Genomic DNA, 22,393 nt, shown 5'->3' on the forward strand with positions numbered 1-22,393 from the left:
AGTAAGGGAGCCTCACTACGCCTCCGTTTTCTCACCTGTGGACGTCGAATGTTCTAATGCTGGAGTCAGCAAAGTTGCTGTTGGTTGTTTTGTTTTTGTCTTTTTTTTTTTTTTTAAAGAGAGACAAAGTCTTGTTCTGTCGCCCAGGCTGGAGTGCAGTGACGCTGTCGTGGCTCACTGCAGCCCGGAGCTCCCAGTCTCAAGACATCCTCCCGCCTCACCCCCTGAGTAGCTGTGAGACTACAGGTGCACATCACCATGCCCAGCTAGTTTTAAAGAGTTTTTTGTGGAGATGGAGTCTCACTACATTACTCAGGCTGGTCTCCAATTCCTGGCCTCACATGATCCTCCTGCCTCAGTCTCCCAAAGCTCTGAGATTACAAGCATGAGCCACTGTGCCTGGCCAACAGAGTTTTTTTTTAGAGCCAGGTAGTACATATTCTAGGCCCTGTGCGCCATGTGATCCAGGGTAGCTCCTCAACCCTGGCCCTGTAGTGCAAGAATAGCCGGAGACCGTGCGTAAGCGAGTCGTGCCACTGCTCCCGCAGAGCTGTTGACAGAAGCAGGCAGCTGGCCGGCCGCCGCGGTCTGTTGACCCCTGTCGGTGTATTCAAGTGTCTGGCTCTAGCTCCTACATAAGTGCTGGTGGTGTTGGCAGTGATGATTTTGTAGCCACTTACCTGTGATTCAGTGGCCAGAGTGAGGCCCGGGAGTGGTGGTCAGGCAGTGGCCAGGCAGGTCGGATGGGAAGACCCCTGACAAGGTGCTGTGTGGGGTGCAGGTGCGGCTGGTGTAGATGGCGTGCTGGGCCGGGTGCCACAGAGCGTGGTGGACGAGGAGGACGGCGGCCTGCAGAGCACCCTGGAGGCGTCGCTGGAGCTGCGGGGCCTGGCCCGCGTCGCTGACAACGCCCAGCAGCAGTACGTGCGCTCGCGGCCGGCGCCCTCGCCCGAGTCCATCAAGAGGGCCAAGGAGCTGGACCTCGCAGGGCTGGGCCTGCACCCCCTGTTCAGTGAGTCCTTCTGCAGGGCAGGGGGTGGCGGGTGGGCCTGCCGACCCCACCCACGGCCTCGTACCTCGCTGCTTCCCCACCAGGTTCGCGCTTCGAGGAGGAGGAGCTGCAGCGGCTGAGGCTGGTGGACAGCATCAGGAACTACCGCTCCCGGGCGGTGAGTGCGGCCGGGCGGAGACCATGCTCTGAGTCTTGGCTCAGTGAAGCGCAGAGACGAGTGGTCATGGCCTGGGGTCACACAGTGACAGTGGTGCTGCCAGGATGCAGATTGCCTTCCTGACCCCCAGCAGGCCTCCAGCAGGGATTTTCATCTGAGCTTATAGCTCCTTGACCTGCAGCCTTGACTCTGACAGCCTCCCTTGAGATGCCCCTTATTCTGGAACCATCCCTGCTGGCCCACAGCAGGTCCCATGGGGCAGCCATTGCTTAGCACTTACAGATGGCTCATGGGGGAAGTGCCATGCCCCCTGTCTGTTAGAGGTCTGAAGAGCCTCTGGCTCTTCCTGAGCTTCCTTCCCTCCTTCCCAACCCTTGACTCCCATTAGGCACCCCACCTTGTACATACGGAAGTGGGTGCACGAAAGCCAGGAAGACCTACTCAGGAGTCTAACATCAGAAGAGGAGCTGGAGAGGGTGTCATGGTTAAGAGCACTGGCTTTGGCCGGGCGCGGTGGCTCGAGCCTGTAATCCCAGCACTTTGGGAGGCCGAGGCGGGTGGATCACGAGGTCAAGAGATCGAGACCATCCTGGTCAACATGGTGAAACCCCGTCTCTACTAAAAATACAAAAAAATTAGCTGGGCATGGTGGCGCGTGCTTGTAATCCCAGCTACTCAGGAGGCTGAGGCAGGAGAATTGCCTGAACCCAGGAGGCGGAGGTTGCGGTTAGCCGAGATGGCGCCATTGCACTCCAGCCTGGGTAACAAGAGCGAAACTCCGAAGGAAAAAAAAAAAAAAAAAAAAAAAGCACTGGCTTTGAAGTCAAATGGACTTGGGTTGACAAACTATGGTTTTTCCTAGCGTGTGACCATGGGCTGGTTACTCACCCTCTCTAGGTCTTTGTTTGTTTTTGAAACAGGGTCTTGCTTGTCATCCAGGCTGGAGTGCAGTGGTGCAGTCATGGCTCACTGCAGCCTTGACCTGCTGGGCTCAAGTGATCCTCCTGCCTCAGCCTCCTGAGTAGCTGGGACTGCAGGTGCATGCCGCTACACCTGGCTAATTTCTGTATTTTTGTAGAGATGAGGTTATGCCATGTTGCATGGGCTGCTTTGTAACCTTCGCCTCCCAAAGTGCTGGGATTATAAGTGTGAGCCACGTTGCCTAGCCTGGGTCTCTCTTTGTGTTTTTGTTTTTGTTTTGTTTTGTTTTGTTTTGTTTTTGAGATAGAGTCTTGTTCTGTTGCCCAGGCTGGGGTGTAGTGATGCAATCTTGGATCACTGCAACTTCTGCCTTCTGGGTTCAAGTGATTCTCCGGCCTTAGCCTCCCGAGTAGCTGGGACTAGAGGCCACCGCCACCACACATGGCTAATTTTTGTATTTTTAGTAGAGCTGGGATTTCACCATATTGGCCAGGCTGGTCTCAAACTCCTGACCTCAAGTGATCCATCGTGCCTGGCCTGGGTCTGTCTGTCTAATTATAAAGCATGGATAATTAGAGTGCCCACCTTGGGCAGTGGGGAAGAATGCCCATAGGGAGCCCACCAGGTGGTAAGGGTAGGGTCAGGGGTGGGAGGCTGGTGGGCAAAGGACTGGGTATCCCCTCCACAGACCATCTTTGAGATCAACGCCTCCAGCCGAGACCTGTGCAGCCAGGTGATGCGCGCCAAGCGGCAGAAGGACCGAAAAGCCATCGCCCGCTTCCAGCAGGGACGGCAGGGGCGGCAGGAGCATCAGGAGGGCCCTGTAGGGCCAGCCCTGAGCCGCCCAGCACTGCAGGAGAAGCAGCCTGAGGAGGAGGAGGAGGCGGGAGAGAGTGTGGAGGTACAGGCCCCACCTTGGGTACCCTGGACCTGGGGTACGGGATGGGGTGGCTAAGTCCCAGCAGCCCATGGGACTGTCCTCGGGGCTTTGAGCCGTGGAGGGAGGGCGGAGGCAGTCAGCTTCGCACCTGCAGGGTCAGGACATGGTTCTTGTCCTCCATCCCTCGTTTAAAACTCTGGGCCCAGATCTTTAGCCTGAAGAGCTGTGTACGACATGACACTCTCAGTGGGTCAGGGGTGTCACCAGCCCCCAATACATCAGGGCTTCTGCAGCGAGGCGTGCGGATTTCCACTCAGAGGGAGGACCATGATTGTCCCGTTCACCTGGTGGGTGGGTCCTGGGCCTGCATGTCCCCCAGGATGTCCTCCCATGTTTTGTTTGGACAGAGGGTTTGGTAGCCCAGAAGAGCAGCTGGGCCCATGCTGTTCAGAGTAGGCCAGATACAGAGAGGGGCAGGGCTGGCTGTCGCATGGCCTGGGGTGCAGAACGGGAATGGGGAGCTGGGTCTCCCCCACCGGCACTCTCCACCTCACGCAGCTGTCCTGCCTCTGCCGGTCCCTGAGGCAGGGGTTGCGCTCTGTGTGCAGATGAGGAAACTGAGGGTCCCACAGGAGACACTGTCACCCAGCCAAGAAATGGCAAAGCGAAGCTTTTCAAGTCCCTGGAAAACCACTGGCCCCTCACTGTGGCCGGGCTGGTGGGTGGCGAGGCCGGGGGGGGCTCCCCAGGGGGCTGCAGGCATGACTCAGTCCACACTCTGCCAGGATGTCTTCTCGGAGGTCTTGGGCCGGAAGCGGCCGAGGTCGGGACTGGACAGAGGAGCCAAGAGGCAGAGGGAGGCGGCCTGGCAGCGGGACCAGGAATTCTACATCCCCTACCGGCCCAAGGACTTCGACAGCGAGCGGGGGTGAGTGGCTGGCTGGGTCCTGGGCGGGGCAGGCAGGTCCACTGGGTCCCATCACCCCAACCGTGGCTCCCACTCTCCCTCTGCAGCCTGAGCGTTGGTGGGGAAGGGGGAGCCTTCGAGCAGCAGGCGGCTGGCGCTGTCCTGGACCTGATGGGGGATGAAACCCAGAATCTCACGAGGGGCCGCCAGCAGCTCAAGTGGTGAGTGATGGAGTAAGCACCCCTCCATGCCCAGGGTGAGTGAGCGGGTGAGCTGCCCCTCCCTCCATGCCCCAGGTGAGTGATTGAGTGAGCCTCCCCTCCCTCCGTGCTCGGAGGGAGTGAGGAGTGAGCCCCTGCTCCATGCCACCAGGCAGGGTGAGCTCCCTGATGTCCTCACTCCCATCTGATCTTGCACAGCTGGGATTATGACCTGGCTGTCCCCATGTGACCACTCACAGCAGGTGTGATGGTCTCTGGCTGTCCTGTCCCCTTGATTTGATTGCACACCACAGAGATCTTGATATCCCGTCGGTCCTTTTTGCTGGCAAGTCTTTCTAGACAGGGCTCAGGTCCCATTTGTTCAGGAGGACTCTAATGTCTAGAGAATGGACGCGTCTCAGCCCAGGGTCACAGTCGGGAAGGGGCAGGTGATTAAAGCCTCCAGGGGGCTCTTGTCTCTGCGCCAAGCCCAAGTGCTGGCACCAATCCTCTGACCGCCACACTCCCTTTTGAGACCTGGACTGCCAGGGAGAGGTGAGGAGGGATAGGGAAGGAGCCTTTATTGAGCACCAACTGCATGCCAGACATGGCTGCACTGCTTTCTTGTAATGCTGCAACAACCAGATGAGAACGTTGGGGAGTGGGCGCCAGCACTCCAGGTGTCTCCCTCCACGGCAGCCCTCCCAACTCCCTCTCCTGCAGGGACCGTAAGAAGAAGCGATTTGTGGGACAGTCAGGACAGGAAGACAAGAAGAAGATTAAGACAGAGAGCGGCCGCTACATCAGCAGCTCCTACAAGAGAGACCTGTATCCAGAGGGGCGTGGCCACGGAGGGGCGGGGCCGAGCCGCTTCCGCAGCGGCGGCTCCAATTAAGTGGCACCTGAGGGCGGGGTCGGTGAAGAGGAGGGTAAGGGGCTGAGCATCTTCAGCAGCAGCATCTCCAATAAGTGGGACCCGAGTGCTGGGGGCGGGGCCAAGTAGCTTCAGCAGCAATGTCTCCAATAAGCGGGACCTGTGTGCTGGGGCCGGGGCTGAGCGGCTTCAGCAGCAACATCAATAAGTGGGACCCGTGTGCTGGGGGCGGGGCCGAGCATCCTCAGCAGCAGCATCTCCACTAAGTGGGACCTGTGTGCTGGGGGCGGGGCCGAGCATCTTCAGCAGCAGCATCTCCACTAAGTGGGACCTGTGTGCTGGGGGCGGGGCTGAGCATCTTCAGCAGCAGCATCTCCAATAAGTGGGACCCGAGTGCTGGGGGCGGGGCCGAGCAGCTTCAGCAGCAACATCTCCAATAAGTGGGACCTGTGTGCTGGGGCCGGGGCTGAGCGGCTTCAGCAGCAACATCAGTAAGTGGGACCCGTGTGCTGGGGGCGGGGCCGAGCAGCTTCAGCAGCAGCATCTCCAATAAGTGGGACCCGTGTGCTGGGGGCGGGGCCGAGCAGCTTCAGCGGCGGCTGGGATAACGGACCTGTGTCTGCTGAGACGGTGCGGGGTGGAGCCTGCTCCCAACCCAGTGGCTTCACGCAGCTTCCTTAACGAGGCTTCCCAGCTATCAGAAGTGGAAGCAGAAACAGAAAATTGATGATCGTGACTCCGACGAGGAAGGAGCATCTGACCGGCGAGGCCCAGAGCGAAGAGGTGGGAAGCGAGGCCGTGGCCAAGGTGAGAGAGCCAACGTAGGGAGTGTGGGTGCACAGGTAGCAGGGCAGGTGTGGTCGGATTAGGGTAACACTGAGGCACAGGTGCAGGGGTTACTGCAGAGCCCCAGAGCTGGGTGTGTTGGGGTATGCTGCCAAAACCCTGGGTCCCTCCATGATTCCCCACCCCACCCCCACAGATTGCCCTTTCTGCTGTCCCGGCCTCTGATGGTCACGAGCACCGCCTCGCAGGCGCTGGAAAGCACCATGCCCCTCAGGCACATTGTCCCCAACCCCTTCCAAAGCCATGGGCGTAATTTCTGTTAGATGCCCTGTTCACCTAATTCACCCCGTTGTCTAGAAACCTAGAGAACTCGGGAGGTGGAACTTGTGCGAATGATGCTATGTGGGCCTTTTTCACCTGCAAAAATAGCATTTGCATGTGGTTCGACCTGACAAAGTGAGCATGAATTGATTCCCTGTGGCATCCTCGGGAGTGACGTTCTTTTTAGCAGTGTTGTGGGGAAGTTCATGTCACCAAAGATGCAGTCAGAGGCAGCTTTGGTTCCGGGAGGAGGCGATGACAGAAGATGTTGAGGAAGGTGCTTCCTTGAAATGTGGGTTGGCAAGTGGTACGTTTGGTCACCTGAGGACTTGGACCTCTTTGATCTGGCCTGGGTCCCTCAGCCAGTAACAGGCTAAGGTGGATTTGAAGCCGGCTCTGTCTGCCATAGCCTGTGCTTAAGGGCTGCTGTCAGGGAGGGCCTCCCACTTGCTGGGTGTGGACAGGTCACACATGACCTGGGAGGCAAGGTGACTGCGAATACTCACTTTACAGGCCAGGAAACAGGTACTTTATGAGGGCTGTGACTGAACCTGGGTCACCCAGCTGCCCAAGGCTCCCACCTGCGGCCTTCCCTGGGGAGAGGGGAGTTTGGGACCATGTCCTGGGTCTCTCAGATTGCCTTAGCCCCTGCTTGTGTCGCTCCACTCCCCGGGGCTGGTCACCGCCTCCTCTGGGTGTCTCTGAACCTGCATGCATTTGCCTGCGCCTCTTCTCTGTGGCTCCTCCCCCTCCAGCTCTCCCATCTGTGGGAATGTCTCCTTGTCAGCGTGGCTGGGTGGGGACCACCCACACCTCACTTCTCAGCCTGTTTTTACCTGGGTAAAACAGCAGCTTCTGCAAGCAGTGCCACGCAGTGGGCGGGCAGGGCCCAGGGAGGCGGGGGCGACCTGTGGGCTTTGGGAGAAAGCAGCTGTTCCTCCCTGCGCTGTGTCCTCATTGGAGGTGATAGGTCCTGCGAGGCACCCTGGCTCCAATGGAGACAGCTGGGACCACCCCAGTGGTCATCCCTCCAGGAGCCCTGGAGAGGCTGCTGTTCTGAATGGGGCGGAGGAGGAGGACACAGGGCTTAGTGGGAGCCAGGGAGGGCGGTGCTTGCCTCCCAGACAACTAGAAGAATGGACTACCTGGGGCCCGACTGTCAGGCTGGGGCAGGGCTGCTGACCTCCACTGCTGCTGCTTTGCTGTGTGACCTCAGACAAGTCCCTTTCCCTCTCTGGCCGCCTCTGATTCTTCTCCCGCCTAAAGGAAGGTTCATCTACACCCTTTTTTTTTTTTTTTTTTTTATCTAACAAGCCTAGAGCATGCTGTCCATGGAGATAGAGGCTGAGGTCTGTCTTGGTTACTATGGGGGCCTCAGAGCCCAGCGTGTAGTAGGTGTGCTGTGGAAACAGACACACCTGGATTGGAGAATTGTCAGCAGTAACAGTCATGCCCGGAAGACTCTCACCGTGGGCCAGGCCTTGTTAGGAGCACTTTATACCATTTATTCTTCACCCATGAGGGGGATGCTGTGATTTTTCATTCACAGATGGGAAAACTGAGGCATGGAGCCATTAACTAACTTGCCCAAGGTCTAAGAGGTCACAGCTGGGATTTGAACCCCGCGTTTCTGGCCCCGTGCTATTGACCACTCCGTGGGGCTCCCTAAAGCTTTGTTAGCCACCTACTGGGCCACAGCAGTAAGCACAGAACAGGAGTGGGGCCAGGGAGGAGTCTGCGAGCTTCTGGGAGGAGGGGATCTTGGGAGTGATCCCACCACCGGAACTCACTGGAGTCCCTGTCCCGGCAGGTGCATCCCAGCCCCGCGCCCCAGGCGCCCCTGCAGGCCGTGTCCGCCCGGAACTCAAGACCAAGCAGCAGATCCTGAAGCAGCGGCGCCGGGCCCAGAAGCTGCGCTTCCTGCAGCGCGGTGGCCTCAAGCAGCTCTCCGCCCGCAACCGCCGCCGTGTCCAGGAGCTGCAGCAGGGTGCCTTCGGCCGGGACGCCCGCTCCAAGAAGGGCAAGCTGCGGAAGAGGATGTGAGGACCAGGACCGAGTCCCGTGGTTCCTTGCTCGGCCTTAGGGTGGACATCAGCAGACGCTCCTGTGCACCACTGCGTGCCTGGCCTTGTGCCGGGCACTGGGGGCACTCCCTGCAGGAGCCATCATTCGTGAAAAGGAGTGCTGTATGGCCACAGAAGGGCAGCAGCTGCGTCAGCCTAAGACAGAGACATTTGAGCAGGGCCTTGAAGCGTGTGTAGGAGTTCGCCAGCAAAGCCAGGCAGGCCAAGACCTGAGTTGGCAACTCAGCTGCTGCTGCTTCCATGTGTTCTGGCTTCAGAGGTCATGGCTGCACCGGTCAGAGCCCTGAGTGCCTCAGGGTTTGGTGATGGCATTTTTAATGTAATAAATCTTTATTGAGCGCTGCTGGTGGGCCAGAGTGTGGTCTACTTGGGGAGTTGGAATGGAGAGACCCGGGTACTAAAATCCCAACTAATGTGGCAGAGGAGTCGAGAGCATATCCAGGGTCTCCCAAGGTGGGGTTCTGCGGCTGTGTCCATTTAGCAACGAGGAAAGTGAGGCTCAGAGCACAAGCCAGGTGCCAGAGGTGGAAGTTGGTCCCCCTTCCTCCCACCTGCTTCCTTGCAGCTGGAGTGGGCTGCGGGAGGGGAACAGGATGCACAGCCTGGGGCCAAGGGCATGCCGCTCCCCTCTGGCTGTGAAGAGGTTAACACAGGCCCTCCATACCTGGAGGTCAGAACCTGACCTGCCCTCTTACCTCCCACCCCATTCAAGGTTCAGAGAAGGTCAAGGGCGACCCCAGGTGCTGGATTCTCAGGCTGGACCCCTCAGCGGGCAGAGTCCACAGTGGAGAGGCCTAGGTGAGCTCTTATCTAGCATGGACCCTGTTCTGAGACCTGACAAAGAGCTTTTTTCATGCCCTAGCCACCCTGGGAGGGAGGGCCTGGTCTGGTCTCATTTTAGAGGCGATTGCCCCACACAGAGCCCCTTGACCTTCCCATCACCTCCTCATCAGGGCCTGCATTTATTGAGTGCTTGCTGTGTGCCTCTCATGGCAGGCCCACAGCACTCTGAACAGGCACAGCCCTCCCATCTTCCCAATGAGGAAATGGATTCAGGAAGAGCCACTCTGTCACCCCCCATCAGAAATGCGGGGCCCTCCTATTCTGGGGTCTCTTGGGAGTCCCCTCTCCCGCTACTCACCTGGGTCAGGGCTAGGCGGCAGGGGCTGCCGGTTCAGCATGGCGGAGACGTCTTGCATGAACAGCTTCACCTGGAGGACCCCAACACGAAGTCACATTCAAGCCCAAGAGCCACTGTCCAGCCCCTACCCCTTAACATGTGGGAAGGCCGAAAGGCAGGGCGGGGACTGGAGACCCCCTCACTGAAAGAACAGTAATGATGGTGGTTCCCAGAGGCAGTGACAGATCCTAAACCGTTCTGGGTTTTAAAAGCCTCAGGCCAGCCTTCCCCATTGCCGCATGAGCAGACACCTCAGCTTCCTAGCTGCTGCCACCTGCACCGTCCAATTAGTATTTTCATTTACATCAGTCAGCTTTATTTTCTTTTAATTGGATCAGTCGTATTCATTGGTTTGTGACTTACTCTCATCTCCATGGGCGGCCCTCCTTTATTTTGTTTTAATTCTTTATGGATAGCAACTTAATAAATGCCACAGATCCATTGTGAAAACTAGAACTTGAGAGTGAACGTACAGCTATCTGTGGGCTCCCCCTCCTAGTCATCACCCTATCAACAGAAGGAAACTTTCTCCACCAAAAATGGAAAGAAATAGTGACCCCTTGTCATAATGAGGGGGTACTTGAAAATAATGAAAATGCAATGGACAAATGAAGCTGTTACTGAATTCCGGCAGCTGCAGAACAGTGTGAGTCCTGGCCTGGAGGCCGGGGAGTGTTAGGGGAAGTGGGAAAAAGCACAGTGTCCCTCCAGGGAGCCTTTCTCCTTGACAGGGGCAGAGCTGATTTTGAAAAGAGATGGTCTGGTTCTAGTAGTGGTGTTTATAACTAATTAATTACAGCCAGTTACTGAGTTTGTTCCTTGTTCATGTCCAGCTACTTCAGTTGGACTAAAAGACAAGGGACTGGCCGGGTGCAGTGGCTCACACCTGTAATCCCAGCACTTTGGGAGGCTGAGGCGAGCAAATCACGAGGTCAGGAGATAGCGTCCTTCCTGGCTAACACAGTGAAACCCTGTCTCTACTAAAAATACAAAAAATTAAGTGGGTGTGGAGGTGTGCACCTGTAAAATCCCAGCTACCCAGGAGGCTGAGGCAGGAGAACACTTGAGCCTGGGAGGTGGAGGTTGCTGTAAGCTGAAATCGCGACACCGCACTCCAGCCTGGGTGACAGAGCGAGACTCCGTCTCAGAAAAAAAAAAAAAAAAAAAAAAGAAAAGAAAAGGGACTGACTTTTGCCTGATTCCATGGAGCCTGTGTTTTTGCTAGTCTGTTGTGCCACAAGGTAGCCAGGTAACCAGCCAGGCTGGGAAGAACAGTGGCATCAATGTATCCAACCAGCTGGGAGGGGCGAAGCAGATTCCCAAGGACCCAGGTCGTGGCATTTGGTTGGAATCCTGGCCATTGGGCAGAACAGGAGTGGGGATGTGGGGGAAAAGGTGGGGCGCCTCCCTTTACTTTGCCTCCACTTCTCAAAGCAGCTGGGCCATGCTCTGGGTAGACTCACTAGAAACATAACAGAAGTGTCTGAAGTCTGAAATCTCCCTCTTTTGTAAACCTATGTCACACCAGGTGCAATGAATGGCTCATGCCTGTAATCCTAGCACTTTGGGAAAGCTGAGGCAGGAGGATCACTTGAGGTCGGGAGTTTGAGACCAGCCTGGCCAACATGGTGAAACCCCATCTCTACTAAAAATACAAAATTAGCCGGGTGTCTTGGTGTGTGCCTGTAATCCCAACTACTCAAGAGGCTGAGGTAGGAGAATCGCTTGAACCTGGGAGGCAGAGGTTGCAGTGAACTGAGATTGTGTCACTGCACTCCAGCCTGAGTGACAGAGCTAGACTCTGTCTCAAAAGCAAAAAAAAAAAACCCATGTCATATTCTGTACTGCACAACTCAGCCTCACCCTACCCTCACCCTCCCTGGGAAAGCTGAGACTTCTCTGCACAGGGAGGAGGGAGCCAGAAGGCCAGAGATTAATGAGTGAGTCTGGACCTCCTGGTTTTTTCAGGTGTTGCCACATGTGTGGGCTGTCAGATCCTGGGGGAAAAGGGAGTCAGTACAAACCCTGGCCTTCCTGGTAGAGGAAGCGCACTGAAAGGAAGAGAAGGGCATGGCTTTCTTCTGGCCACACAGCCAATCACTGTCGGAGCAAAGATGCACCCAGGAATCCATCCTAAGCTGGGTGCCTGCGCAGCGATCCAGCCCACGGCCCGGGGGAAAGGACGCTGACCTCTTAAGAAGGCCATGCTTAACCCAGAAAAGGTGTCACTAACTGTAGTGTTTTAGGTACCTGATTTTTCCAAAGAGGGATAGCTTGGGGGCTGGAGGTGCCATAAAGAGGGGGCCTTACCTGCTCTAGCTGCCCCTCTGTGTCCTCAATGTCCAGGGCAGGCGGCTGCCCCTGATGCTGGCACACTAGCTGGAACAGGTTGAGCACGGCCATCCTGCTGCGCCCCAGGAGCAGAGTCTTCTCCGCTGCTGTGTTCTGAATCTGAATCCACTTGGATTCCTGGAGAACACCCACCCCGCTCCCAATTAAGGCAACTGGCCGGCCCAAGACAGGCTGCCCCCTCGTCCCATCCTTTTTTTTTTTTTTTGAGACGGAGTCTCACTCTGTTGCCCAGACTGGAGTCCAGTGGTGTGACGTCAGTTCACTGCAACATCTGCCTCCTGGGGCCTAGCGATTCTCCTGCCTCAGTCTCCTGAGTAGATGGGACTACAGATGCACGCCACCACGCCTGGCTAATTTTTAGTAGAGACGAGGTTTCGCCATGTCGGCCAGGCTGGTCTCAAACTCCTGAAGTGAGGTGATCTGCCCACTTTTGCCTCCCAAAGTGCTGGGATGACAGGCGTGAGCCACCGCGCCCGGCATTCTTCCCATCCACTTTAGCCAGTCAGGCACAGATTCTCTCGAGAGAGGGGTGCGGGAGCCTGGTGCCGGCGGATAGGGCGGGGCCTCATGCCCGAAAGATGATGCCTGAGATCCCCTCCTTAGCGCAGCGGAGCCTCTGGGTAAGTATTGCCCCATCAGTCCTCATCAGCCCTGGCGCTCCTCCCCGCCCGGCGGTGGAAGCCTGGGGTCCCGAGCGCCCCCCACCTGGGGCGGGCCGTACCCACTGCAGCGTGCGCTCCCGGGCAGCCTCCAGGCGCTCCTGCAGCTGCGCCCGCCGCTGGCCCTGTGCGAGCAGCTCGTCCGGCCAGGCGTCCCGCAGCCGCTGCAGCCGCGCCCGCACCGCCTCCTGCTCGGCGAGCCGCTCGCGCTCCCTCAGCCTCAGCGCTGCCTGGGTCTCGGCCAGGCCGTCGAAGCGCGCCACCAGCTCCGGGACATCTTGGAACTAGAGTGGGGGCGGGGAAGGGACTCACATGGGCCTGCGGTCTCCTACCCTCTCCATCCCACCTGGCCGCTGGCGCTTTTATTATTGGAATAATCTTTCTGGAAAGTGACTTGGCAGTTGGCAAATGTCAACCTCAATTTGTTAGAGACAAGGTCTCGCTCTACCACCTGGGCTGGAGTGCAGTGGCGCGATCATAGCTCGCTGTCATCTCCAACTCCCGGACTCAAGCGATCTTCCCACTTCCGCTCCAGAGTAGCTGGGATTACAGCCGCAGGCCACCAAACCCGGTTAATATTTTGTAGAGACGGGGTGGGGTGGGGTGGGGTCTCTCTACGTTTTCCAGGCTGGTCTCAAACTCCTGGCCTCAAGCAATCCTCCCGCCTTCGTCTCCCAAAGTGTTGGGATTACAAGGCGTGAGCCACTGCGCCCGGCCAGAGTTAGCTTTCTGTATCTTCAGTTTTCCTATCTGTAAAATGGGATTGACAGTTGACAATAACAGGACTCCTTTCACTGGACTTTGGGAAGGATTCAAGAACAAGGATTCAAGAACAAAACGTGGGCGGTGACTCACGCACGTAATCCCAGCACTTTGGGAGTCCAGGAGGGAGGATTGCTTGAGCTGAGGAGTTTGAAACCAGCCTGGGCAACATAGTGAGACCCCCTCTCTATTAAAAACAATAATTTTAAAAATAGCCAGGCGTGGCCGCATGCGCCTGCGGTCCCAGTTACTTAGGAGGCAGAGGCAGGAGGATCCCTTAAGCCCGGGAAGTCAAGGCTGCAGTGAGCCGCGATCGCGCCAATAACGCAGCGAGACACAGTTTCAACCCTCCCCTCGCCCCCCCCCCGCAAAAATCTAACAACAATAAAACCTAAAGCGTATGCGTGGCACACAGTGAACGCTCCATAAGTGACAGTTCCTGGCATGCAGTTAGCGCTCCAGTAGTTCGCTGCGCGGTGCCCTGAGCTCCCAGCCTCCTGCCCAGCGCTCACCCCGGGCAGCAGCTCCAGCGCTTGCTCCAGCAGGCTCGCGCAGGGCTGCAGGCGCCGCAGTCTGCGCTGCAGCCGCGCGTGCTCCCGCCGTAGCTCCTCGAGCTGGGCCCGCAGCCGCAGCGCCTCCGCCTCCCGGCGGCCCACCTGGTTCCGCTCCTCCGCCGCCCTCCGCAGCACTCGATTGCGCCGGGCCTCGGAGTCCTGGGGAGTAAGGTGGGGAGCAGGCGACCTTCAGGACTCGGGAGCTGGCGGGGAGTTCGCCACCTCCGCCCTGCCCTGACTTTCGCACGCAAAACCTGGGCGGCCAGCAGCAGGCAAAGAAGTTGGCTCTTCACCGCACGCCCTGCATTTTTTTTTTTTTTTTTTTTTTTTTTTTTTTAACTCGGCAGCTTCAGGCAGTGCGTGTGTGTTTCCCGCCGTTCCATTTTGCATGACTAAACCCACTGCTTTTCTTTTTGCTCCCTGCCGGGCCCCTATGTGGGTGTGAGCTGCGACCCATAGGCCCCGCCTCCCCGCCCCCAGCAGTCTCCACATACCTGGAAAAACTTGTCAAAGCGGATGAACGACTCCTTTAGCTCCCGCTCCTTCTGTTCCAGCTGTTCCCAGCGCTGTTTCAGGGCTGCCATCTTGGTGTGGAACACCTGGGGATGAGGAGTGGGTTGTCTGTGTGGGTTTGGGGGTCCGGGTCCTCCCGTGCTCTCAGGTTCACACCTCACCCCTTCCACCTGTTGTCCCTGATCTGTGGCTGCTCCCTGCTCAGCCCAAACACCCTCCTCCAGCCCCCGACTACCAGTGTCCCTGTCCTTCCCTCAGGCCTCATTGTACCCTCTCTCCTCCCGTACTCTGTCTTCCAGCCACTCAACTACCTGTGTTTTGCTCTTGCCTTCCAGTCTTTGTGTATGGTTTTCCTCTGGCTGTTTTTTCCTTCCTCATCCCATTCCCCTTTGCTGGATAAGCTGACTTGCCCTTCAGCAATCACCAAGACATCACTTCCTCCAGGAAGCCCTCCATGACCACCCCCATGGGGAGGCAGGGGCTTCTTCGGGGCTCCCACAGCTCCTGCCCAGCGCTTCTCCCCTGTAGCAGTCACCACCTGAACACTCATCTGCTTTCCTCTCTAGACTGAGCCCCGCAAGGGCAGGAACCATGGTGAGACCTGCAGTTTGGTGCTCAATGCACACAAATTGATCTGCACCAACAACTGGTCTCATTTGGTCCCCATTTGACAGATGAAGAAACCAAGGCTTGGAGTGGTGAAACGACTTGTCTCAGACCTTGTAACTAACAACTTGGCTCCATCACTTATCTGCTGGCTCACCACCTGGTTACAGTAGTGGGGCTCACCTGCTTCTGGGCCTGCAGGGCCTGGTCTGCATCCACCAGCTCTTGCCTCTTCTCCAGGAGACGTAGCACTGGCGGGAAGTAATGCCCAGCCTGCTCTGGCAGCTTTCTGAAGAGACTCAAGGAGGAGGTGGGGGTGAAGGAAGCACGTGTCGGGGCCCCCACATCTCACCAGTGTCTGGAGTGCCCCGTTAGCCACCCACCAGCTGGTTAATTTTGTTGTTGTTGTTGTTTAGATTTGTTTTTCAGGTCTTGCTTTGTCACCCAGGCTGGAGTGCAGTGGTGTGATAGCTCTCTCCTGGGCTCAAGCAGTCCTTCCATCTTGTCTCCTGAGTAGCTAGGACTGCAGGCGTGTGTCACCACACCCGGCTAATTTTTATTTTGTAAAGATAAGGTCTTGATTTATTGCCCAGGCTGGTCTTGAACTTGTGGACTCAAGCAATCCTCCTGCCTCGGCCTCCCAGTATTGGGATTACAGGTGTGAGCCACCATGTCTGGTTAAATTATTATTTATTTTTATTATTTTTTGAGATGGAGTCTCACTCTGTCATCCAGGCTGGAGTGCAATGGCGCAATCTTGGCTCACTGCAACCTCCGCCTTCCAGGTTCAAGCAATTCTCCTGCCTCAGACTTCCAAGTAGCTGGGGTTACAGGTGTATGCCGCCATGCCTGGCTAATTTTTGTATTTTTAGTAGAGACGGGTTTTCACCATGTTGTCCAGGCTGGTCTCGAACTCCTGACCTCAAGTGATCTGCCCACCTTGGCATCCCAAAGTGCTGGGAGTACAGGCATGAGCCACCGCACCTGGTTGAATTATTTATTCATTCAGCAAATTGTCCTAAGCACCTACTCTGGGCCAGGCACCCTTCTAGGCACTAGGGGTGCAGCTGGGAACAGGACAGATAAAAATCCCTATTCCCTCATAAGCTGGCATTCTGCTGGGAGCCACAGAAAATCAACCTAATAAATAATAATAATAATAATAATAAAGAATGCCAGAACATGGTAGCCACTGAGACGAAAAATTAAGCAGACTAACGGGATCTTTCAACAGGAAGGCGGTGGCATCTGAGCAGGACCTGGAGGAGAAGAGGGATCAAGCCACATGGACATCTCCAGAAAACAGATTCTAGGATCCTAGTGTGGCCAGAGTGGCTGGAGAGGAGGGAGGGAGGAGGAAAGAGACGGGAATTGGGAGCAGGGAGGTGCTGAGAATCCAGCTGAGGTGGACCTTGGTGAGGAGGGACTTTGGCCTGGACTCTGAGTGAAGTGGGAGTGGGGGAGGCTTTCTGGCAGAGGAGGGCTCCTTCTGGCTGCAGGAGGCCAGTGGTGGGGCCAGGGGATATTCCGGAGGTAGTGCAGGCAGGTGAGAGCAGAGCTGATGGAGTGGGGATGGGGTGAGAATGGGGTCAGAGGTGATCCCAGCAGCCAGAAGGATGTTACTGGGAGAGCAGGTCAGGTCGGGGAGGCCAGCTCCCTACTATGGCCAAGCCCGAGATGCCCGAGGTCTCTGAGGGAGAGGCCCAGGAGGCGGTGGGGTTCTGGAGTCCAGCGCCACGGGGAGAACGGGAGAGCAGAAGGAATGACTAATGTGTAATTGGCAAGGCTTTCCTGGCCATAGCCCAGGAGAAACTCCCCTCCCCGTTTTATAGATGCCGAGAAGGGGTTGGGACTTGAGGCCCCTCTGCAGAAAGCAAAGGAGACACAGAACAAGCTTCCTCTGTTCCTCCTTAAAATGCAGTTTCGGGGGTGGATTGGGGAGCAGGATTTCATAGAATAATTCCTTCCCACCTCGGTTTGAATGATTTAATCTCAGCCGGATGTCAGCTAGGGGTGGGGGATCAGGAACAAACCCTGAGACCCTGGTGATGTCTGTTTCTCCCTGAGCCTCCGTTTCCTCTTCTGTGAAGTGGGGACAATAACCTCCAGTACGATCTGCTCAAGGAAGGCAGACCCCGAAGGTGAGGAAGAAGAGGTGGGCCAGCCCACCGGCTCCTGCCCTCCTCCTAGCCCTCCCCGCCTCTACGTCCCACTCACGTAGACAGTTTCTCCTGCAAGGCCAGTCGAAAATATTCCTCCCGGGGCACTGCCATCCTCCTGGCAGTTGCCCCAGCTTTCTTTCCACCAGCTGGAGTTTTGCACAAGTCTAGGAGAGCCCGGGGGTTCTGTGGAGCGTGGTGTGGAGGCCCGCTCAGCTCTCAGAAGGCAGTCGCCCAGCAGGCTCTGGTTGCCCCGGCAACCAACGACACAACATTCCACCGCGTGGCTGTGGCCTCGGAATCCACCCTGGGAGGGAGAGGGAAGGGGCTGCAAGGAGAGGAGCAGCCTCTGCCCCTCCTGGAGAGGCCTGTAACACCCCATCAAATGGGGGTGCAGTGGAGAGAATGGGGGTCCCTTGGCCAAGAAATTGCCTTTCTTAGTGCCCCACGTTTGGCCAAGCCTCTTCCTAGTTGGCTGGGATAGGGCCTCACTAACCGGGCCACAGTTGTGTGTACTCGGGCTGTGGCTCAAATGAATAATTACTGGGCACGCACTGCCAGCCAGACCCTAGGCGGAGTCATTCACTGCAGCCCTTTGAAGCGCCACTCCCTGTCCTGGTGATGGGGCTCCCCTGGCTATTTCTCGGGGAGCCCCCAGCCTGGTTAGGGAGACAAAGGGAGACCATCAGGACCTCCCAGTGGAAACCAGCTTGGAAGGAATGGTCTAGACTTGGGGGATGGGGGCATAGGGTAGGGGAGAAGCTGAGGTAGTTCGGGCATTTATTTATTTATTTCACGTGGAGTCTTGCTCTGCCACCCAGGCTGGAGTGCAGTGGCACAATCTCGGCTCACCGCAACCTCCGCCTCCCAGGTTCAAGCAGTTCTCCTGCCTCAGCCTCCTGAGTAGCTGGGATTACAGGCACACGCCACCATGCCCAGCTAATTTTGTATTTTTAGTAGAGACGGGGTTTCACCATGTTGACCAGGATGGTCTCGATCTCCTGACCTCGTGATCCACCCGCCTCGGCCTCCCAAAGTGCTGGGATTACAGGCTTGAGCCACCGCGCCCGGCCTGAAATGTATTTTCTTAATGTAGAGCAATGCTGTTTCAAAACCTGTAGTCCCTTGTAATGCCCATTGCTTCAAATGCTCCTAAGGATTTTGTTAGCCCATGTTTTAAAAACAGAATGAGGGTGGGGTGGGGTGGCTGAGGCCTGTAATCTCAGCACTCCGGGAAGACTGGAAATGCCCATTGGCCATTGGTGGGAGGATTGCTTGTGCCCAGGAGTTCCGGCCCAGCCTGGGTGACATAGAGAAACCCCAGCTCTACAAAAAATAATATTAGCCGGGGGTAGTGGCATGTGTCTGTAGTTTCAGCTACTCGGGAAGCTGAGGCAGGAGGATTGCTAGAGCCCAGGAGGTTGAGGTTTCAGTGAGCTATGATCACGCCACTGCACTCCAGATTGGGAAACAGAGCAAGAGTCTCAATAAATAAATATTTAAGAAATTTTAAAGAACAAAAATAATATACATTTTATCTTTGAGCATTTTTTAAATTAAATTGCACATGCTATCTTTCTGCACAAATTGATGTGAAGTTACGATGAGTTATATGATCTCATTTTTTTCTTTCTTTCTTTTTTTCTTTTTTTTTTTTTTGAGACAGAGTCTCACTCTGTCACCCAGGCTGGAGTGCAGTGGCTCAATCTCAGGTTACTACAACCTCCGCTCCCAGGTTCAAGAGAGTCTCCTGCCTCAGCCTCCAGAGTAGCTGGGATTACAGGCATTTGCCACCACACCTGGCTAGGTTTTTGTATTTTTAGTAGCGACAGGGTTTCGCCATCTTGGCCAGGCTGTTCTCGAACTCCTGGCTTCAGGAGATCTGCCCTCCTCGGCCTCCCAAAGTGCAGGGATTACAGGTATAAGCCACCTCTCCTGGCCTTGTTTTTTTAAAAAAATTTTGAAAAGATAAAGGTATCTTTTACAAAAAGTAAAGTCACTTTTTCCATATACAGTTCCATGGGTTTTGGCAAATACATCAAGTCATGTAATCACCACCACAATCAATATACAGAACCTTTCCATCACCCTAAAAAGCCCGTGTGCTCCTTTATAATCAACCCTTACCACCACCCCAGCCTCTGGCAACTTCTGCATGTTCTCTATCCTTCTGGTTTACCTTTTGCAGGATATCGTACATGTAATTACGGTATATACTTTGTAGCCCTTTGAGTCTACCTTCTTTCACTTAGTAAGAGCCATTTGACGTTTATTCATATTAATATGTGTATCAGTAGCTCATTCTTTTTTATTGGTGGGGACATTATATTATGAGTATTATGGTTTGCTGATTCATTCCCCAGGTGAAAGGCAGGTTGGTTGCTTCCAGTTTGAGGCACTTGCAAATGCAGGCTGTATTCATATACAGGTTTTTATGCCAACGTAAGTTTTCATTTTACTTGTGTTAATATGTGTGAGTGGTATTGCTCTGTCATATGGTAAGTGTATGTTTAACTGTATAAAAACTGCGGACTGTTTTTCAAGGTGGCTATATTATTGTTATATTCACACTAGTGATGTAAAAGAGTTCTAGTTGCTCCATAACCTCACCAGCAGCTGGTATTGTCGATTTTTAAAAAAGGCGTTTTATGGTTGGGTGTGGTGGCTCATGCCTAGAATCCCAGCACTTTGGGAGGCCGAGGCAGGTAGGTCAGGAGTTCAAGACGAGCCTGGGCAGCATGGTAAAACCCCATCTCTACTAAAAATACAAAAATTAGCTGGGCGTGGTGGCATGCACCTATAATCCCAGCTACTCAGGAGGCTGAGGCAGGAGAATCACTTGAATCTGGAAGGCAGATGTTGCAGTGAGCCAAGATCGAGCCACTGCACTCCAACCTGCCTGATGAGTGAGACTTCGTCTCAAAAAAAAAAAAAAGTCATTTTAATAGTTGCATTGTAGTAGAGGTTACAGTTAAAAAAATTTTTTTTTTTTTTTTTTTTTTTTGAGACAAGGTCTGGCTCTACCACGAGGCTGGAGTACGTGGTACGATCTTGGCTCACTGCAACCTCTACTTCCCAGACTCAAACCATCCTCCCACCTCAGCCTCCCAAGAAGCTGGGACCTCAGGCATGTGCCACTGTGCCCAGCTAATTTTTGTATATTTTGTAGGTGGGGTTTCACCACGTTGCCCAGGCTGGTCTTGAACTTGTGTGCTCAAGCAATATGCCTGCTTCTGCCTCCCAACGTGCTGAGATTACAGGCATTAGCCACCACACCCAGCCTAGGTTAAATTTTAATTTTTGAGATAACTGTAGATTTACATGCGGTTTAAGGACCAGCACAGAAAGATCCCGTATCCCTTCCACCCAGTTTCCCCTAGTGGTAACATCTTGCCTAATTACAGTACAATATCACAATCAGAAAGTTGGCATTGATACAACCCACTGACCTCATTCAGATTTCACCGTTCTAACATGCGTTCACGGGCATGTGTGTGTCTATTTAGTTCTATGCAACCTTGCCACAGGTGTTTTTATGTGACCACCACTATAGTCAAAATACAGAACAGTTCATCACAAGGATCACTAGAGGGTCCCTGTCTCACGCCTTCTCCCCTCCCTAAGCCCTGGCAACCATTCCTCTGTTCTCCATCTGTATAATCTTGGCGTGTCAAGGATGTTAGAGAAATGGAATTGGCCAGCCACTGTGGCCACGCCTGTAATTCCGACACTTTGAGGGGCTGAGGCGGGAGGATTGCTTGAGCCCAGGAGTTTCACCAGCCTGGGGAACATGATGAAACCCTGTGTCTACAAAAAATACAAAAATTATCCAGGCATGGCATGTGCCTGTAGTCTCAGCTACTTGGGAGGCTGAAGTGGGAGGATCACTTGATCCTGGGAGGCAGAGGCTGCAGTGAGCCGTGATAGCGTCACTGCACTCCAGCCTCAGTGACAGAGCAAGACCCTGCCTCAAAAGCAAGGAAGTGGAGGGGAGGGGAGGGAAGGCAAAGGAAGGGCAGGAAAGGAAGAAAAGAAGAGAGAAAGGGAATCATTCAGTATGTAACCTTCTGAGATTAGCTTTTTTCACTCCATATGATTCTCTCGAGATCCATCCTGGTTGGTGCGTCTATCGATAGTTCCTTTGGATTGTGGAGTAGCATGCCACGGTACAGGTATTGCAGTTTGTTTAACCATTTGGGCTGAAGGACATTTGGGTCGTTTCCAGTTTTTAAGAATAAAGCTATTAAGAGTAAAGCTGGGTCAGGTGTAGTAGCTCACGCTTGTAATCTCAGCACTTTGCGAGGCTGAAGCAAGAAGACCTCTTGCACCCAGGAGTTCAAGGCCAGCCAGGACAACATAGAGAGACCCTGTCTTCACACACACACAAAATTTAGCTGGGTTTGGTGGCAGAGGCCTGTGGTTCTAGCTGCTTGGGAGGCTGAGGCTGGAGCCCATGAGTTCAAGGCTGCAGGAAGCTGTGATCATATCATATCATATCGCTGCACTGTAGCCTGGGCGACAGAGCGAGATTCTGCGTTTAAAATATGTGCATACATATATAACAATATAAATAAATTATATATATTACGATGCCACAAAGATTCATGTGCTGCTTTCTGTGGGAACCTACACCTTCATTTCTTTGGGATAAATGGCCAAGAGTGCAATTGTTGGACTTTACGGTAAGTGACATTTTTTTTTTTTTTTTTGAGACGGAGTTTCGCTCTTGTTACCCAGGCTGGAGTGTAATGGCGCGATCTCGGCTCACCGCAACCTCCACCTCCTGGGCTCAGGCAATTCTCCTGCCTCAGCCTCCTGAGTAGCTGGGATTACAGGCACGCGCCACCACGCCCAGCTAGTTTTTTTTTTTTTTTTGTATTTTTAGTAGAGACGGGGTTTCACCATGTTGACCAGGATGGTCTCGATCTCTTGAACTCGTGATCCACCCGCCTTGGCCTCCCAAAGTGCTGGGATTACAGGCTTGAGCCACCGCGCCCGGCGTGACATTTCGTCTTTAAAGAAACTGTCAACTGGGCACAGTGGCTTATGCCAGTAATCCCAGCACTTGGGGAGGCGGAGGCAGGCAGATCACCTGAGGTCAGGAGTTCAAGACATGCCTGGCTAACATGGTGAAACTCCATCTCTACAAAAATTAGCCTGGTGTGGTGGTGGGCATCTGTAGTCCCAGCTACTCTACTTGGGAGACTGAGGCAGGAGAATTGCTTGAATCCAGGAGGCAGAGGTTGCAGTGAGCTGAGATCTCACCACTGCACTCCAGCCTGAGTGACAGAGAGAGACTCAGTCTCGGAAAAAAAATAAAAATAAAAATAAAAATAAATAAATAAATAAAAAGTCTCATATTCTTTGGCCAGGGGCTGCACAGTTTACGTTTCTACCAGCAACAAATGAACGATCCAGGCTTTCTGCATCTTGGCTGTCATCACTATTTTTTAAATTTTATTTTAT

General features: G+C 54.6%; 2 protein-coding genes across 4 annotated transcripts in view; one reads left to right on the forward strand and one right to left on the reverse strand.

The window, feature by feature from the left end:
• Window positions 1–8,485, forward strand: part of DDX54 (DEAD-box helicase 54) — a 27,630-nt gene extending 19,145 nt beyond the window's left edge. The window contains exons 13-20 of the mRNA XM_003932229.3: window positions 782–1,012; window positions 1,096–1,169; window positions 2,779–2,991; window positions 3,756–3,898; window positions 3,985–4,098; window positions 4,801–4,905; window positions 5,646–5,758; window positions 7,869–8,485. Coding sequence (XP_003932278.1) covers window positions 782–1,012; window positions 1,096–1,169; window positions 2,779–2,991; window positions 3,756–3,898; window positions 3,985–4,098; window positions 4,801–4,905; window positions 5,646–5,758; window positions 7,869–8,101 — 1,226 coding nt within the window. The 3' untranslated portion in view covers window positions 8,102–8,485. The remainder of the gene's footprint in view (window positions 1–781; window positions 1,013–1,095; window positions 1,170–2,778; window positions 2,992–3,755; window positions 3,899–3,984; window positions 4,099–4,800; window positions 4,906–5,645; window positions 5,759–7,868) is intronic.
• A 62-nt stretch (window positions 8,486–8,547) lies between these two features.
• On the reverse strand, window positions 8,548–17,164 carry CFAP73 (cilia and flagella associated protein 73). 3 transcript variants are annotated; one of them, XM_039471552.2, is made up of 8 exons: window positions 16,986–17,164; window positions 14,952–15,057; window positions 14,144–14,248; window positions 13,608–13,808; window positions 12,396–12,617; window positions 11,633–11,791; window positions 9,284–9,353; window positions 8,548–8,717 (listed from the first exon to the last, which is right to left on the reverse strand). In XM_039471552.2, the coding sequence occupies exons 1-8, from the start codon at window positions 17,039–17,041 to the stop codon at window positions 8,620–8,622; spliced, it is 1,017 nt and encodes a 338-aa protein (XP_039327486.2). In that variant the 5' UTR covers window positions 17,042–17,164; the 3' UTR covers window positions 8,548–8,619. The 3 variants fall into 3 exon arrangements, with proteins under 3 accessions (XP_039327486.2, XP_074258295.1, XP_039327487.2); XM_074402194.1 differs by having other exon boundaries at window positions 14,952–16,883; XM_039471553.2 differs by lacking the exon at window positions 11,633–11,791.
• Window positions 17,165–22,393: the final 5,229 nt, after the last annotated feature.

The sequence above is a fragment of the Saimiri boliviensis genome, chromosome 7 (assembly GCF_048565385.1).
Source record: "Saimiri boliviensis isolate mSaiBol1 chromosome 7, mSaiBol1.pri, whole genome shotgun sequence".
NCBI lineage: Eukaryota > Metazoa > Chordata > Mammalia > Primates > Cebidae > Saimiri > Saimiri boliviensis.

Excerpts from the sequence above, each read along its gene's own strand:
- CFAP73 (XM_039471552.2), bottom strand. The coding sequence starts at position 17,041 with ATGGCAGTGCCCCGGGAGGAATATTTTCGACTGGCCTTGCAGGAGAAA. Across the intron at positions 14,249-14,951 it reads CCCTGCAGGCCCAGAAGCAG|GTGTTCCACACCAAGATGGC; the intron begins GTGAGCCCCACT and ends CCTCATCCCCAG. Across the intron at positions 11,792-12,395 it reads GGGAGCGCACGCTGCAGTGG|GAATCCAAGTGGATTCAGAT; the intron begins GTACGGCCCGCC and ends GGTGTTCTCCAG.